The following is an 18,248-nucleotide window of genomic DNA, read 5'->3' as shown; positions in this document are numbered from 1 at the left end:
ATTGCTTGTAAAACTTAAAAGTATAGCAGGAAGAAAACAAATAACAAGAAAAGATTACTGCTGTATATAATTGTAAGAGCTTGTAAGGACAATAAGCAGTGCATCTTAAGCTCAATTTTTTCATGAAGGAAAAAACATAGGCAAAAAATGTAGGCAATGATTAAAGTTCTTAAAGAGTCTATGAATACTGAAATTTCCTTTTTGGGAAATTAATTATGTGCTATAAATATTTATCATTCTCAAATTAAAAATGAAGGCAGTTGATCAAGTTCAATGCTGTTGCCTAAATTCTTAATAAACATTGATTCATGACACAAATTGCAAAAATAAGAGCTGTTTCATCTGTAAGAGATGAACACTTAATAATAAAATATTAGGTTTATATAAACTAACATTAAAATTCTGAGGTGGCCTGAGATACAGATATAGAGATAGAGATAGAGATAGAGATATAGAAAGGTATATAGCTTTTTTGAACTTCATTAATTCTCTTTAATATCAGGTTTAAATAGCCTACAATAATCAAATATCTACTTTATTTAGACCCCTAATAGATGACAAAAATATATTTTATTAAGATAATTCACCAATTCTATATTAAAGCAAAATAATCAATTGAAATAGAAACTACAAGTTAGTAACAAGAGTTTATTTTTCTTGGAGCATTCATAATAATTCTACATGTGTATGAGTAGCTAGGTCATTTACTTAATTGTATTTCTACTGAGCCAACATTCAGAATCTAGCTGAAATGGGCAATTCTTTCCCCTAATGACCTTAACATATAAACTCTCTTCTGAGTTTTCTCTTTAATATCCCATACATAAAACAGAGTACATACATATTTCCCCATATATAGCTATTCTCAAAACTAGTAATAAATTTATAAAGAAGATAACATTTCTCAAAATTTACTAGTCTTCCGTCAATTTCAGTGTTGAGAAAACTCTGTCCTTTAATTTCTTTTTTTTTTTTAATTTTTTTTTCAACGTTTATTTATTTTTGGGACAGAGAGAGACAGAGCATGAACGGGGGAGGGGCAGAGAGAGAGGGAGACACAGAATCGGAAACAGGCTCCAGGCTCTGAGCCATCAGCCCAGAGCCCGACGCGGGGCTCGAACTCACGGACCGTGAGATCGTGACCTGGCTGAAGTCGGACGCTTAACCGACTGCGCCACCCAGGCGCCCTGTCCTTTAATTTTTAAGATACCTCTTGGTTTTCGTTGAATTCTCTTAACTCCTTAAACAGTTATCAAGTTCCGACTCGGCTCTGGGACTGTTCTGGGCACTGTTCTGGGCACTGTGAGTCTTCATTCTCCCATCATCTTTTTTTTTTATGTTTATTTATTTTTGAGAGAGAGAGACAGAGCATGAGTGGGGAAGGGGGAGAGAGGGAGGAAGACACAGAATCCAAAGCAGGCTCCAGGCTCCGAGCTGTCAGCACAGAGCCGGATGCGGGGCTCGAACCCACAAACTGTGAGATCATGACCTGAGCTGAAGTCAGACGCGTAACCGACTGAGCCACCCGAGTGCCCCCTTCCATCATCTTTTAAGTGATTCTGTCCTTAATATTTTTCTCCCTTCACTGGACCTTCTCTTCCTAGACAATTGAACGGGAAATCTAAGTTGTCAATCTAGCTCTTTTGCTTCCCAAACTTTCCTTGGGCATCTCAGCTTCAATATCAAAACTGGAACTTACGATCTTCCCCAAATCCTGTTCTTCTCTTGTACCAGCTGGGACAGCACCAGCCAACCATTCTCCTCAATTCAACCAGCAATCTTTATTAAACATGATTTGGATTAAAATCCACTGGTATATTCACATTGTTCTTAGGACAAATCCCAAATCCTTGCCGTGGCCAGCCCATTCTTCTGCAGTCCAGCCTCTGATTCTCTCCCCAATTTCATCTTTCTCCCTTTCCTACCTCACTAACTGCAGCCACACTAGCCATTTTTTGCTTCTTTCAACATAATGATTTTAAAATAAAATGGATAATAGAAAACTAGACAAATAGCCCTACTTATGTACATGAACACACACATATACATTAAAGTTCTAAGATTAGAGTTAAAATGTATTAATATACAAACCAGATACAAATTACATATAAAAAAACTTCATTGTTGATTTTCAAACTCATGCAACTTGTCTAATGGGTTTACATTAGGATCTCAATTGTAAAGAATTAATTTTCCAGAATGTTTTACTTAATATTAAGTTATAGATATTCAGATATGTGCTACAAGGTAGAAAAAATTCATGTAACGGACATTCTTGGAATAGTTGCAGGGTGTGAGAATAACAAATACAACAAGGACCTTTCTAGCATTGTATGGGGACAGATGGTACACTTGTGGTGAGCACAGCATAACATATAGACTTGCCAAATCATTATGTTGTATACCTGAAACTAATGTAACAGTGTGTGTCAACTATCATTCGATAAAAAGAAAAGAAAAGAAAACCATTCTAAATTCTGCTCTGCATTTTTAGGTATTCTGTTGATCGACACACAGATATGGACAGAATATTCAACATTGATTCTGGAAATGGTTCAATTTTTACGTCGAAACTTCTTGACCGAGAAACATTGCTGTGGCACAACATTACAGTAATAGCAACAGAGATCAGTAAGTCTAACCTCACAGAGCAACTGTCCCCAATTGATGGAGTGAGTGTCCCAGCAAGGGCTGGTGAAGCAACGCTGAAATTAGTCACCATGTACTGATATCCTATTCGATACCTATTGAGGGAAAGAGCCCTGTAATGATTTGTAGTGATGTTTCTTCTAGGCATGTGCTCATTCATTCACAAATGCAGAGGCAACTGTGGATGTTATGTAGTTCAGAAATAATAACATGAGAATGTACCTCTCAGATGAGGTTGAATTGGTACATATGGGATTCAATTCCAAAAAGCTTTATTAATCAGAACATTACAGAAGCAGCTGAAAAAATGAACTCATGGTTAGGATTGGTGGGGAGGAGAATCAAGTATATTAAAAACTGTAGGCATTACTTAGAAATATCTCAGATATCTATCTCCTGGCTTTCTACAGAATTTCTATTTCAAAATCATTACAGAAGTAAGAGATATAAATTTTAGCTTTTCCATTGTACACCAAAGTGAGCAATCCAAACCACCAAGTAATCAATAAAATGTTTAGAGTGAATTTTATGGAAGTCACCATGAAATTAAAGGCAAAGAAAAATAATGCCAAATGAATGCTTCAAATAAAATGATTATACACAGTGAAAATTGTGTAATGTAAACACAATGTGTAGGCCTAAGTACATGGAGGAAAAAGTATTTTTAAAATAACATTTAAATGTTTAAAAATAGGCTTCTAAATTATAGCTCATTTTTTAGTTTTTGTTTTTGATTTTAAAAGTTCAAACATTTTTAGCTCAGTTGGGTATCTGGTGTGAAATATTCCATGTCTAGTGGTATATTACAGTAGTTTTCTTTGTCAACGTAACTCATTAGATTTGAAATGGCTGAAGGATATTGAATAGAATAATAAATAACCAATATGGGCAAAATGAAGCATTGCCTTGTGATAATGTTAAGAACTCTTAATTAAAAATTTGTTAGGTAGGAATACGCTCTTCAGAATTTATGTGGAGGGACTAATGCAGATACCAATGGCAGAGCATACTTAAAGCTTTAAAATTACAAAATTATTTTTTGCACTGAAAAGGACCACTTTTTATAACATCATGAAATTTTATTTTTTACTGAAGTAGTCATTTCATGCATATTTTAAGCTTTGTGCCTAATTTTTTTTTAAGATTTAATGTTTCTGTGATATATTTGAAAGTACTTACTAGTGATAAAGACCTTTTAAGGCTTCATCTTAGGCAATTCTAACTTTGGAAGACTAATGTGGGAAACATTTTAGATGCAAAGGAACTTAAGAATCTTATTGTCTAAACTTCTTAACTATCTTTGATGCAATAGAAGCCCAGAGCTTATGTGAAACCAGCCCACTCCCATTCCAGGGCCTTGGCATTTACTGTTCCCTCCCTCTGGAGAGCTGGAAGTATTCACATAGCTTAATTCTTTTTATTCGTGTCTCTGTACAAATGGCATCTCATGAGATAAGACTGAGTGGTTATCCCATGCAAAGTATCACCTCCATCTCTCTCCAATCCCTTTCCCTGTTTAATTTCTCCATAGCATGTACCATTTCACAGTTTGTCTGCCCCCATTAGAATAAAACTTAGCATGGAGGATTTTTGTGATGTTCCCCATGTGTCCCAGCACCCCAACTAGTGGCTGGCACATATGAAAAAGTAGATGGTCAGTAAATATTTATGAAGCGAACAAACAGATACATAAGTGAAGTGAATGAAGAGGGCTGAGTTCAGAGGTTCTAACTCCTGATTCTTAGACCAGGAATCTGTCTTCCACACTACCCCAGATACTTCACTTGTCCCTGGTTGTCAAACATGGGTGCGGCTCTCTCACTATCCTAGGTGAACGGTCTGGGCTTGGAGTCAGACAGACCCAAGTTTAAATCAAGGCTCTACTTCTCACTCGTTATCTCTGTGAAGATGGACAAATTAGCTAACATATCTGTGCATCAGTTTCCTCATCTATACAATAGGGGCAAAAACTGTATTTACAGAAACGGTTGTAAGGATTAAATAAGATAATATAGCAAAATGCCAAGCACTATGGCTAGCTCTTATTCAGCACAAAAACTAAGATGAAAACATCCTCTGGTTTCCTTGATCCCCCCCGCCCCCAGCCCCCTGGCTCTTTCTTTTGTCCAAATGTTTTCCCATCTCCCTGCTTCTTTGGCTTCCCTTAAAATCTGCCTCTCAACTGCCTTTCCTGGATAAAGTTTTTCTTTATTTTTGTGTTATTCTGGGGGTTGCTATACAGTTGCCCTATATCAACACAAGTAGCTTTATCTCCTAGGTATTTCCAGCAGGTGTATCCAACTCCAGAAGCATTCTCTTTTGTGACTAATTCTTTTTTGTGACTAAGTTGGTACACAGTGCCTTGTGGTACTCAGAGCAGCCTTGGGGAATCTGTGTATGAATGAGAAAGGAGTGAGTGACCGTTGTCTAAAGGGGGTTGACAATCGACATATAAATGCCTATTCCCTTCTTTTTGGCATGTTGCAGATAATCCAAAGCAAAGCAGCCGAGTCCCTCTATATATTAAAGTTCTAGATGTCAATGACAATGCCCCGGAATTTGCTGAATTCTATGAAACCTTTGTCTGTGAAAAGGCAAAAGCAGATCAGGTGAGTTTCATAAGAAAGTAAATTAATTTAGTCAGATTAATTTAGATCTTCTAATAACTCAGACGATACACAGAGCTGAGGGCCAGGTTTGAATTAAGTATGAAGTAAATGCTAACAAAATTAATACTATAAATAAGAACAGAATGAATATTTAACTTGTATAAGAGAACAAGCAGTTTTTAAGAACTGGAAGTTCATCATTCTCAAAGACTGATGTGGATTCAAATCAGTCCTGAGTTTTCATTAAAATAGATTAGTCACAGCTTTATTTGAAAAATCTTAATTGGTGAGCAGATACTTTTAATTACCATGTGTACAGAGAGGAAAGCAATAACTATGACATATTTTACAATTGCCTATAATTCATAGTTCCACTTACTTATATTGCCCATCTGTACAAGTAATACACATTCGTGAATGTTTTCCTGTTTTACACATTTGTCCCCACCTGAAATAGGTCTTTTCTACCAATGGTATAAAATTATGTTACAGTTTGTCGAAACAGCGGTACACTGTTAAAATACATGTTAGGGCAGGAAGTTGAAGTTGTGTTTTATGTACAAACTTTCTTTTTAGTTTTTATGCAAGTTGATGGTTTATGTATATGTCAAGACTGCATTTCTAAACAGGCTGTTGTACAGAGTGCCCAAAGTTTTTTAGTTGAAATGCTGTGGTAGATCACTGTGATATTTTATAGTTTTGTATCACTCTAGGGCAGTGTTTGCCAACCCAAGTGATTTTGCCCCCAGGGGACATTTTTTGATTGTCACAAAGAGGAGGGTGTCACTGGTATGTAGTGGGAGGAGACCAGGCTTGCTATTAAACATCCTACATACAGTGCCCAGGATAGCCCCAAAACAAAGTGTTATTTTGGGCTCTATTTCCAACCCATCATTTCATTGCATAGAGTGGACTCACTGTAAATTTTCTAGAGACTATCGTTTTTAAATTAAAATCAGAAATCATTTAGTCAAGCAATTTACTGCAACACTGTAAGGAATGCTTTTGAGTTACCAAAACTTTATAGCAGCTTTATGGTTTTGATTTTAGTTGATTCAGACCCTACGAGCCATTGACAAAGACGACCCTTATAGTGGGCACCAATTCTCATTCTCTTTGGCCCCTGAAGCAACCAGTGGCTCAAACTTTACCATTCAAGACAACAAAGGTAAAGGAGCCCAAGTTACTTTCTCTGTCTATATATTTATATCTTTATCTCTATCTATCTACTGTCATCACAATTGTTGCAATCCATGACGTGGTATGCACGTTAACATTGACTTTGCTTTCCGGTTCCAGATAACACAGCAGGAATCTTAACTCGGAAAAATGGCTATAATAGACACGAGATGAGCACCTATCTCCTGCCTGTGGTCATTTCAGACAACGACTACCCAGTCCAAAGCAGCACTGGGACAGTAACTGTCCGGGTCTGTGCATGTGACCACCATGGGAACATGCAGTCCTGCCATGCGGAGGCCCTCGTCCACCCCACGGGACTGAGCACAGGGGCTCTCATTGCCATCCTTCTGTGCATCGTGACCCTACTAGGTAAACTGCTTCTCCCTGCATCCTATCTCCCCATGAGAGGCACACACTGTTACTGTGACACTCTAGATTTATCCGCCTCCCCCATTAAGGCATACAGCCCGCTCTAGGTGAGTAGAGTTACATGCTGAGAATCTGTGTTGTTCAACCATGAACTAGTTTTTGTTTGAACATAGCTTTGGCGAATGAACAGATATGAAACTTGCCTATGTCTTTACCTACTCAGGGAATCATTCACCAAAGAAATCTCTTGTCTGTTAGACTGGGAATGAATCCCAGGCAGGATTTGAGGGCACTATATAAATAGGCCCTTTTCATTTCATTTGTTGTTTAATATCTAACCTGGCAAACACTGTTAAAATGTAAAGAGTGAGAGTCACCCAGTATGGAAGGTGTGATGATGGCCCTTTGTATGAAGGTAAAGTTTAAAGATCAGTGGGCAAGTGGAAAGAGAAATGTGATGACTTTTTCTCTCTCAAACGGGAAATAAAGAAGTGATTAAATTTTCTTCAACCCAGCCAACTTGCTTTGATCTACCCATTTAAATAACTACCTTCTTAGCATTGCTCCCCGAATGCCACATACACAATGTCTATTATTTCTCAGACTCTCAAAAATAAATAACTTCTATGACTGAGGAAGTAAATCTGGGACCTAAAAGAAATGAATGCAATCAAGGTGAAAATCAAGGTTTAGCAATGATTCAAAATGAAAGTTTCATCCCCAACAAATGAATTAAGCTCACAGGCTGAGCTCAAAACACTTTACAGACCGTTGCCTGTTGTGAACTAAGAAATCAAATGTTAGTTAACTCAGTCCTTCCAAAAATCAAAGCAAGCTCCCCTACACAAAGGGAAGAAAGGGAAGAAGTGTCAACCTGGATTGCGGGGGGGGGGGGTGTACTTTTTTAAAAAAAAAAAAACCTGACAATTTGGTGACTTTGAGAGAAGGAAAGAAGAAAGAGTAAAGACCTACATTTTTCCAAGAAGAGAATGCCTAGGGATCCCTGCTCAAGAACTTCACATTTCGTATCATTTTGCTAATTATAACAGAAGTCTTGAAACTTAACTACAGAGCTGTGATTCTCTTTGTCAACGAAGATTTGGGGGAAGTATTTTAAGATATGAGGATAAATAAAAGCTGACAGTATGCAAAGACAAATCAGTGTTTCTAATGGTGTGAGTCTATAACAGTTGTTTTGGAAAAGAAGGATATGAATATTCTTTTTGATTAAAAAAAGTTATTTTTAGAAGGGCTGAATTGGCAGGGCTGTACTCAGGGAGAATTCCATGGACATTTTGTGGTCTGTAGAAAGAGAGCTGACTCTCATCTCATAGAAGTGATTTCTCCTTACCTTCATCATCTACCCATTTTCTCCTCCCCACTTTTTTCCTTACCTACTCCCTCTATTCTCCCTTTTCATTTCCTTCTCCAATGAATTCACTGTCTCCTCGTTACTCTTAACTTGTTTCAGTGCTTCCTACAGCTGGTCTATTCTCTTTGGAATTCTGTACCCAATAAGACAGGAAATAAATGGGATTTAACCCTTCCTAGGCTAACACCATGGGCTATAAACTGGGCAAGAGGCTTCACAACTGTTTTTCTCATTTAACCCTCAGAACCATCTGGTATGTATTTATCTGCATCTCAAATTAGAGTACTGAGGCTCTAAGATGTGCAGTCATGTAGCCGACTCACACAGCTAACAGGTGGTGGGACAAAGTACAAAACGCCGGTCTTCTCCCCCTGATCCTCAGGGCTTCCACATAGCTCTCTACTTTCTTTGTGAGCTCACAGAATGTAAGGTAATTTCCAGGCTGAAAGAGCCCGAACTGAAAACGAGACCATTGAAGAAGGTGGAAACAAACCTCAGGTTTTGTAAGAGAAGGGAAGCCACAACGATAGAGGAGGAAACCTACAGTCAATAAAGTGGATCATGTGGCATCTCTTATTTTATTTACAAAAATAAAACAACAGGGGCACCTGGGTGGCTCAGTCGGCTAAGCTTCCTACTTCAGCTCAGGTCACGATCTCATGGTTCGTGAGTTCAAGCCCCACATCGGGCTCTCTGCTGTCAGCACAGAGCCTGCTTCGGATCCTCTGTCTGTCTGTCTGTCTCTCTCTCTCTGTACTTCTCCTGTGCTCTTGCTCTCTCTCACTCTCTCTCAAAAATAAATAAACATAAAAAATAAAAATAAAAAAATAAAACGACACTGAAAACAACTACTACATCTCGTGTCTCTGTGGTGCTTTACAGTCTGCACAACTGTTACATTTATTAACTCATTCCTGATGACAGCACTGGCCACTGTGTTAGTGCCTCTCTTTTACAGAAGGAAACACACTTAAAAAGGTGAAATCATTTAAGTGAGCCTAGGCAGGCTGATTTCAAGTGCCTTGCTACCTTCTAGCTTTATGATGGGATTTGAACACAGGTTGGTCCAAGCATTCCCCACTCAAAATCTCACCACTATCCTCTGGCCTCAGGGGATTGAGAAAAGGGAAGAGGTCAGTCACTGGGAAGAAAGCTATTACTTTCTCAGAATGTATTTTTTTTTGCTCCACATGCTTAGAACTCACATCTTCAGTTTATAAAAGTTAGCTTTGAGAAAGATCTCCTTTCCAAAATTTCTGTTCAGATGTACATTGGGCTAAGAAGAAAAGTACAGGCAGTCGTAGCTGTAGGAGAATTAGGCAGTGAATGAATGCCTCTGATTCACCAAATGTGCCCTCTCTCTTCCAGGCAATCGCACTTCTGGGTGTGCATAGGACTAAAATAAAAGATACAGATAACCTAAGCCGGGGAAGAATTAGGAAGTGATAAATGCCTGCTATCTTGCCTTAAATGGTGGCACAAACCATTGTACATACAGGTTTAATTCTTTCCAAGACAGTTGTCTCGATTCTATTCTCTAACCCCAGAGGCCATCCTCAGTTACAGTCCTTTGTTTTGCAAACCCTTGTCATTGGTCACACGGGAATCCGGAAAAAAGCGTAGACTATGAGCATGCCCTGCAATTTTCCACCCTCCCGCACCTCAGGGTAAAGTGAAGATATACAGAAGCCTCCAGGCTCCACGTGACAGGCCGTGCCCTCCTCCTCTCCTCTCCTGGGCCCCCTCAGGTGCAGCCATAGCGTCTCCAGGCTGTTTCTCAAATACTCTAGGCACCTTTGCACCCCAGCCTTTCTTCCAGCTCTGTCCCCCTCACCTGACAGCTCCTCAGATAATTAATTCCCCATATCTTTGCTCAAATGTCACTCCTCTTAAACACACGGCCCCTCAATCATACACAGAAGTGCTCCTCATCCTCCTTTCTCTGATCAACTTTTTGTTTCCACTGCACATATCACCTTCTAATGATTTCCTTATTTATCAGACACATTATTTGTTTTTCAAGATCTCCATCCACCACCACAGCCACCTCTGCCCACCTCATTAGGACGGGGCTCTTGATCAATGTTTTCCATTGATAGTGTCTAGAACTATAGCTGGCACAAAGTAGGCACTACATAAATAGTTAGTAAAACGCCCTGAATGGCTGGGATGAATGAGGCAGGAGGATGCTGTCTGGCAGCAAACGACAATGTATACAGTTACACAATCGCACGCTTGAAAATGGCAACACTGGATATCCTTCAGAAAAAGTCTATAATCAAAGCACGCTTTAACGCATGGTGATTAATAAGAGTGTTGGCTTTTTAGTTTGACCTGGATTTCAATTGTTTGTACATGTGACATCTCTAAACCTCAACTTCCTCTGTGTAAAATGGGGTTATAATGATGGTACTTACTTTGTAGGGCTGCTGTGACGATCAAATGAGATTCAGTATGTAAAGCACTTAGCACAGTGTTTGGCACATAGAACGCTCTCCGTAGAAAACCAATTATTATTAATGCTATTAACACCTGAAATTTTAATATATAGAGACATGCGAATGCATGTATCCATCATTCTGTGTGTAGGTATCCATATCCACCAAAAGCCATTATTCTGTAATTCTTACCACAGTAATTCAATTTTTATGACTCATAAAATCTGGACCATGTTATGGATGAGAAAATAAAAACACATTACTAGTACTTCTTGCAGTAAACAGCCCTGGACAAACCCAGTTTCACAATGCAGTTTCTGCCCTGGATGGCTGCTTTCTCTCTAAGCTGTCGCTGTGTTTTTATTTTCCCACCCATATGTCCATTTGGAGATGTGTCTGTCTACAGGTAGCCAGCTGCGAAGAAACATCAGGAGTTATTTAAACACAATTCTTGCTTTGCCTCTAATTGGAGTTCAGAGGAAAAATCAAAAGGACAAACATTCCAGGCATCACACTTAACAGAATACTAACTCTGAAAGATTTTTTTTTAAGTTCCCTCTTAAATGTGTTTATTTTATTTAGCTCAAACAGAAATAAGCTGGTGTGTGTCTTATCACCCGCCCCCTTTCAAACCGGCTGGTGTTGAAGTCCAGAATGGCTTTCTGAATTGTATCTGGGTCTCTCCAGGTATTATCTGTAATAATATTTCTTATATGTAGAAAGGTATGCAGACATTCACATGCCTACTTTGGGTTTTAAACCAATTTTACACTTCTCTGAGGAAAAAAAAAAGAAGAAGAAGAAGAAGAAGAAGAAGAAGAAGAAGAAGAAGGCAGAGTGCAAAAGTTATTTTAGACGTGTAGTTATGCAAACCCTTCAACACATCCCGAAGGTGCCAGCCTTGTGCTTATAAGCAGTTTCAGAGCATTTCAGGTGTTCAGCATAATTTGCACTCTGATTGCTGCGCTCTCGCTGTGTTTGAGCTTTTTTATTCTTCTTCTTATTATTATTTTATTTTTTCCTTACCTTCAGACTAGCTCCCCGTTTCAAAGCGAAAGGGAACTACTGACAAAAATATGAAGGTGTTTTATCCTCTACTTAAATTGTAACTTTCTTTCAAATATTCTCCTCCGCTCTTGGGGGGTCCCCGGTTTGATCACGCGTGGAGGCAAGCGCAACCTTCAAGGAATAAAAGTTGAGTCTGCAGTTTCCCGGAGAAGTTTTGAAACTTCACGTTGGAGCGCAGCGCTGCTTGCTGACATTAATTGGGCGGCAAATTAACTTCCCCTTCCCTTCTGCTTTGTCTCTGCTTCCAGTGACGGTGGTGCTGTTCGCAGCTTTGAGGCGGCAGCGGAAAAAAGAACCTTTGATCATTTCCAAAGAGGACATCAGAGACAACATTGTCAGTTACAACGACGAGGGTGGCGGAGAGGAGGACACCCAGGCCTTTGATATCGGCACCCTGAGGAACCCCGAAGCCATCGAGGACAGCAAATTACGCAGGGACATCGTGCCCGAGGCCCTTTTTCTGCCCCGACGGACTCCAGCTGCTCGAGACAACACCGACGTCCGGGATTTCATTAACCAAAGGTTGAAGGAGAACGACACGGACCCCACCGCGCCGCCCTACGACTCCTTGGCCACCTACGCCTACGAGGGCACCGGCTCGGTGGCCGAGTCGCTGAGCTCGCTGGACTCGGTGACCACGGATGGAGACCAAGACTACGACTACCTTAGCGACTGGGGCCCGCGGTTCAAAAAGCTCGCAGACATGTACGGAGGCGTGGACAGTGACAAAGACTCCTAATGCGTTGCCTTTGTCACCTCGCAGTCCGCCGCCCAAGGACCTGCAGTGGCGACGCCCGCCTCCGTGTCCACTGCTCCGCGAAGGCTTCTCGGTGGTGCCCGTTCCCGACGTCGACGGCTGCAGTCCGGGGGGACCCAACGCGAGGGACTTTTTTCTAGTACACTTTTATGAGCTTCCAAGAGGCAAAGGTTTATTTTTTAGCGCATCCAGTTATCCATGTCGGTCAGCCCCCCCCCCAGGCCCCGTGCTGGAAGAGAGAACCAGGAGTGGTATTTTCCCTTGCTCTCCTAGGGCGGGTTGGGAACACGTTCAGTGTCACTGGCCCGGCCTCCCTACCACACTCCATTGACTCAGGTCAGCTGACTGCTCTGGCTGTACATTTCACACGCTAATGAGATGAGGGACTGTGCTTTAACGATAAAAATATAGTTTTAGTGGGAAGAAATGAGGGAGGAACAACTGTGAGGTTGGTCCTGGTATATCCGCTCACAAGGAGATGATGGACTGTGTATATTGGGTGTGTTTTATGGGTGTGTCCCAAAGTATTTAAAATGGCATTTGCCTGTCCTATGTGTTCTTCAAGAACTTTTTCTGGCACCAGTGACTATTCAAAGCATCAAATCCACCAATGTTTTAAGATTCTGGGTCCTCTTTAGGACTAGAAACAAATCAAATGGTAATATTAAAAAACAACAAACAAAACATAATGATATCTCATTCCTGGCCACTAACTCATATTTTTTTTTATATATTAAACACACAAAAGTTTGCCCTTGCACCGTATAAAGAGAAAGGGAAAATAGCTAATGATGTCAACAAAGGAAATATTTAGCATATTTAAAGCTCGGGCCACCAAATGTACTACAGATCACTTAAAATTACTTCGACCATCAGTATCAGTAAACTAATCACAAGTAAGTCTGATTGTTTCAAATTCTCAAAGAAACTTTTCTGAGACAAATTTTAACTCCTTGTCTGTAGTTGTTGTCAGTATTATTCTAATATACTTGAAAGTAGCCGTGTGAAGTACAATTCATATTCTTGATGCTTCGTACACAATTAAGTTACATTAGTAAAGGTAGATTAGAAAAACTCAAATCCTGCCCTCAGAGTTTAATGGGGAAATGAGAGCCAGCCACACTTGAACCTGATAACTTGTCCTTCACATCTGGAAACATCTATATATTTATATGATGTGATATAGATATATTGTTGAGATCACAGTGAAAAACTACACATTACATGTTTGGAAGATGCTTACGAAGGGAAAAATTTGATTCCCTTCAACGAGAGTGTTTAAGATGGTATTAAAATGATAGTTGACATTCAAAAGCATTAACATTTTTCCATTGTTTTTAACTTCGTTGCTATGGCAACCCTGCCATCCTTGTCTTTGAACCAATGATAAAGTAATGGTCTCAAACTACAACAGAAAAGTAATGTACAATCCATCCAATCTATTATTTCTCTAATTATGCAATTAGCATCATAGTTATTATCCAGAGGACCCAACTGAACTGAACTAATCCTTTTGGCAGGTTCAAATCATTTATTTCATATGGCTGTTCTAATGATTTGTATCATTAGAATCTTACATTGTGCAGTCATCAGAAAATTCCAAAGTACTGTAATGAAAACATTGTTGTTTCAAAAACTTAGAAAAGAAAAAAAAACCCAGGCTCTGTATATATCTATATATCTATATATCTATATATATTATGTACTTAAGAATATGCTGACTTCAATTATTAGTCTTAGGGATTTATTTTCAATTAATGTTAATTTTCTACAGATAATCTTAATGTCATTTCCATTTGGAGATACTGTCATATTAGCACATACTTTCTATTTGGAACACACTGTTGTTTAGTTAAGTTTTAAATAAGCGTGTTACCCAGGAAGTAAAGACGGCACCCTTAAAATAAGAGAAATGTAGTCTTTTGGGTTACCCAATTAGAGTGAAAAGTTTTTTAACCATATTATTCCTTGTGTTTCCTGAATGGCTTCCTATTTTGTAATGGACTTCCCTGTATACTAACAAGTATTTCATGTTTTCAGGGTTTTATTTTGCTAGTTCTTCACACACACACACACATACACACACACACACACACACACACACACACACACACGAATGCAAACAAAATACTATGGGAGGGTTTCACTGTAATGAATATCATAGTCACAGTTAAGTGTTGAAAAAGATAGCTTAGTAAAGTTAATTAGTAAGAACTAGTTATTCATAGCAATAGAATACCACCTTAATCACATGACTTACTGTAAAATTAAAGAGCTCTCTGTCCTTATGTTTCATGTCATGTAATAAATTGTATCAAGAAAGATAGTCCTGTAAAAAAGAAAGTTATCATCAGAAGTCTTCCTTTTGAACTTTTGGGTTAATTGGAATGTCTGAGGGTTGACGCTAGCAACTTCCAATGTTTAACGGTAAGGTTTATTCTCTCCTCATAAGTGAAAATAAGTAGTTCTGTAGTGGAATGTTTGAGATGTAATTGGCAGGTATATTATCCCACCTTGAAGACGGTACAGTGAACCAAGAACAAGTGAATATGACTAAATATTGAAATAACTGCTTAATCTCTTACCATAAAACCTGATGATGAAGTGACTCTCTAAGAAATTGGATAATTTAAGACTAGAGCTGAATATTTTAGTACTAGGGTCCTGTAAGTGTTCTCTGAAAATTAATACTCTCTGATGTCATGGAAATAATGAGAGCCATACTTCCATCATTCTGTGTGTGTCTCTCTTCCTTCCCACCAGGATACCGGGTCAAGGATCCCAGTGAACATAAATGATTACTGGAGGAAAAAAAAATTAGTTTTCAGCTCAGTTTTCAGAAAGTCTCTTTCCTGATAGTAGATGTTAGTGACAAGAAAGATGGCAGGAAAATGCGAAGAGGTAAAATTTAATATTTGCTTTGGTCACTGAGAAACTACAATTCATTCATTATAAGCAGATGACTTTTATGGATTGCTTCAAGGACATTGAGGCCCTTCTGAAAAATTTTTCCCCTCCATTCAAAGGGAAGAGTTTCTTCAAACCACTAAAATGTTCCCTAAAATAAGCTGGAATTTTTAAAATGTTAAGCTGCTGTGCGTAAGTTTACAACCCCATCACTTCATGGCCACTTTCTGCTGAAAGGCCTAAACATTTGTCCCAAAATAAAAAATGAAATCAAATGGGGGAAGAGATGGTTCCATGGAATCATAAGTGAGGGATTCTAGGCACAGTGAATAAATGTTTTTTTACAGAGCTTTTTAGCCTTATAGTTCAGTTGCATAAAAGGAGTTTCAGATACAAATTGACTCCATTTTCAAATGGAACAAAACCTGGTGATTCAATTTTAACTCATTAAAAAAAAAATTGGCTTAGTGTTCATTTTCAGCTCCAAAAAGTTGTACAAAAATTTCTTAAAAGTTGAATCTCTATCTTGGAAGCATCCAAATTTTGTGAATCCAAGTTAACTTTAGAATGTTTCCATTACTTTCATTTTTAAGTACATCAATATTAGATGTCCTGATTTGCTAAGCAAACCTTACATCAAATGCTTTGCCTTGAAATCAGTATTTCACTGAAGATAATAATATATAAACTATGAGTTAAGAATTCCTCAATTCTATAAACTTGAGGACCACAAAAGTATATAGATGAAAGGGAAGAACAGAGTTGATTCTTGGGCCCAAACTAAATATTTAAATCAGACACACCTAAATTAATTTTCCCTAGGAACCAAACCACCGAATAAATTATCTTACCCTACTCCCTAGTTTTGAAGCAATATAATTACTTTGGAAGAATGCTCTAGAAAGTCATGATTCCCCACTATTTTGAAAGGTATCCTCTAAAAAGGATCATTTTAGAGTAATTTTATTCTTTATGTTTTTGTCTAGATGAAGTCTTTTTTTTGAATTGTGACAGGGCCAATGCTTGACACAGCCAAGCATTTATATTTAACACTAAAACCCAGCCTCCTTTATCAGGTTATAAGAGTAGAAAGATTAAGACTTAGTACATGGATCTTCAGGAAGATGAACTATTTTCTCAAGTCTAAAAAACAGCTTTCTTTTCCAGAGAATACAGAATTACAGAATGGTCTCCTTAAAAGTTCAGTGACTATTAGGTTTGCAGCATTTTTAATCTCCCTTTGGCATCTTTATGGAATAGTTTTCTAAAGGGATAATTCTCTCTACTAAAAAATATCAGACCCTGACCGTATTCAGTGTGCAGAGGAATACCCTCTTATAAAGGAAATACGTTGACTCGCACACTTGTTAAAAGTTAATAAAGAAATAGCTCATTTTTAAAGCCAGAAGTTTATGGTCTCTGCATCGTCAATTTAATTTAAGCATTACTGAGACAATCTTTAATCTACTCCGCATTTTGTAATACCTTATTTATGATGCATTTTCATTTTTTAATTTGGGGGGAATGTTAGTCCGATAGATGAAAGTGCCAAAAGGAGGTCAAATGGAAACAAAGCCTATTACCCACTGTATTTCAGACAGGACCGAGGCACTTAGCCTGAGAGCCACTGGGTTATTAGATTAATTTCAAAAGAGCTTTTACAAGTTGCTTAATTCCATTTTTTTTTTTAAACCCATGGACCACAAACTCAAATTTCTCTTCAAATGGGGCTAATCTGACAAATGAGGCATGGACCCAGCGTTGTGGAAAAAGCATTCCGCTATAATGAGATCTTGGTCTTTCTTGCGAGACAGTGTTATTTATGTAAATATGTCTAGAGGCACCTTCTATAAGCTTTTAGTTTTCTATGATCTATTAGTTTAGTGTTTATTAAGGAATCAAATGTATAGAACTACTAGACATTCAGGGTGAATGCTGTGTAGCAAACCAACTTGTCTGCTCGAAAGAAACATAGGAACGCTTCAAAACCACCGTATTGTTTTGTTTGTGATTATTTTCATTGCTTTGAAAGTAAACTGCCTAAGAATAGGCCTTATAATAAATACTACGTGCGTCCTCAGTAGTACCAAGCTAAGGCGATTTGGCATTCTCCTACTGTGATTTGTGATTTTAAATCCAGAAAATAAAAGCTTTTTGGTATTGATTGTTTTTAATTAAAAATACTCCCAAGTATAAATTGAAGCTGATGCCACCCTTGAAGATTTGCTGGCTGGGATGCTCAGTCGATAGCTTTTCTCAGTATCATTGGTCTCTGGCAATGAGAACACCTGATGGAAACAACCCCTGCTCAGCTTTCATCCACATTTCTCGCTGGGGATATTTTCATAACGTCACAGTTTACATGAGAAAGTTTCCTGTGTTGGAAGGAGAGGTAAGACAATGACCTTACAGCTCAGTGCGGCCGCGCCTTTTGTTGTAGTCAAATGGCAAAAACACGCGCCTTGAAATGGCTTCTTTTATTTTCCTTTGTTTTCTTAGACGTATACATTTGAAAAGAATGCAATTTAAAAAGTGATTTCTCACAAAGAGTAAATATGCCTTTTGCAAATCAATTTTTGTAACAAGTTATTTATATGATATTACTTAATAAACTGTTTTTTTCTAACTTGTTTTTTTTTTCAATTCTCTAAACCTATTGTTTTTAATCAGAGATTTCAAAACAATGTACATGCTGTTACACACTTTATATCTTTCTAAATCTGCTGTTTGAACCTCTCAAATAGCTAAGTAAAGCCAACTTGTTATACGATAATTAGCTTGTAAACCATAGTTTCTCCCAGCCAGCATTATACATCATTGGTACTGCCCTGCAGACTCCTTACTGCTGGGGCATCAAGAATTCTACTGTTATTTATGGAATTGCTGTATTAAGAAGA

General features: G+C 38.3%; 1 protein-coding gene across 2 annotated transcripts in view; it reads left to right on the top strand.

Moving 5' to 3' along the window:
• LOC124507831 (cadherin-6) overlaps window positions 1–12,426 on the top strand; it is a 50,569-nt gene extending 38,143 nt beyond the window's left edge. For both annotated transcript variants that reach the window (XM_047074223.1, XM_047074232.1), the window contains 5 exons: window positions 2,495–2,631; window positions 5,137–5,258; window positions 6,309–6,426; window positions 6,558–6,809; window positions 11,936–12,426. In XM_047074223.1, the coding sequence (XP_046930179.1) occupies window positions 2,495–2,631; window positions 5,137–5,258; window positions 6,309–6,426; window positions 6,558–6,809; window positions 11,936–12,426 (1,120 nt within the window). The remainder of the gene's footprint in view (window positions 1–2,494; window positions 2,632–5,136; window positions 5,259–6,308; window positions 6,427–6,557; window positions 6,810–11,935) is intronic.
• The last annotated feature ends 5,822 nt before the right edge of the window (window positions 12,427–18,248 follow it).

Source organism: Lynx rufus, unplaced genomic scaffold, assembly GCF_022079265.1.
Source record: "Lynx rufus isolate CCGP_SWC_20201006 ecotype Redwood Valley unplaced genomic scaffold, mLynRuf1.p SCAF_1, whole genome shotgun sequence".
Classification (NCBI taxonomy): Eukaryota; Metazoa; Chordata; class Mammalia; order Carnivora; family Felidae; genus Lynx; species Lynx rufus.
Note: the sequence above shows the minus strand (reverse complement) of the source record. Positions and strands in the feature narration are given on the sequence as shown.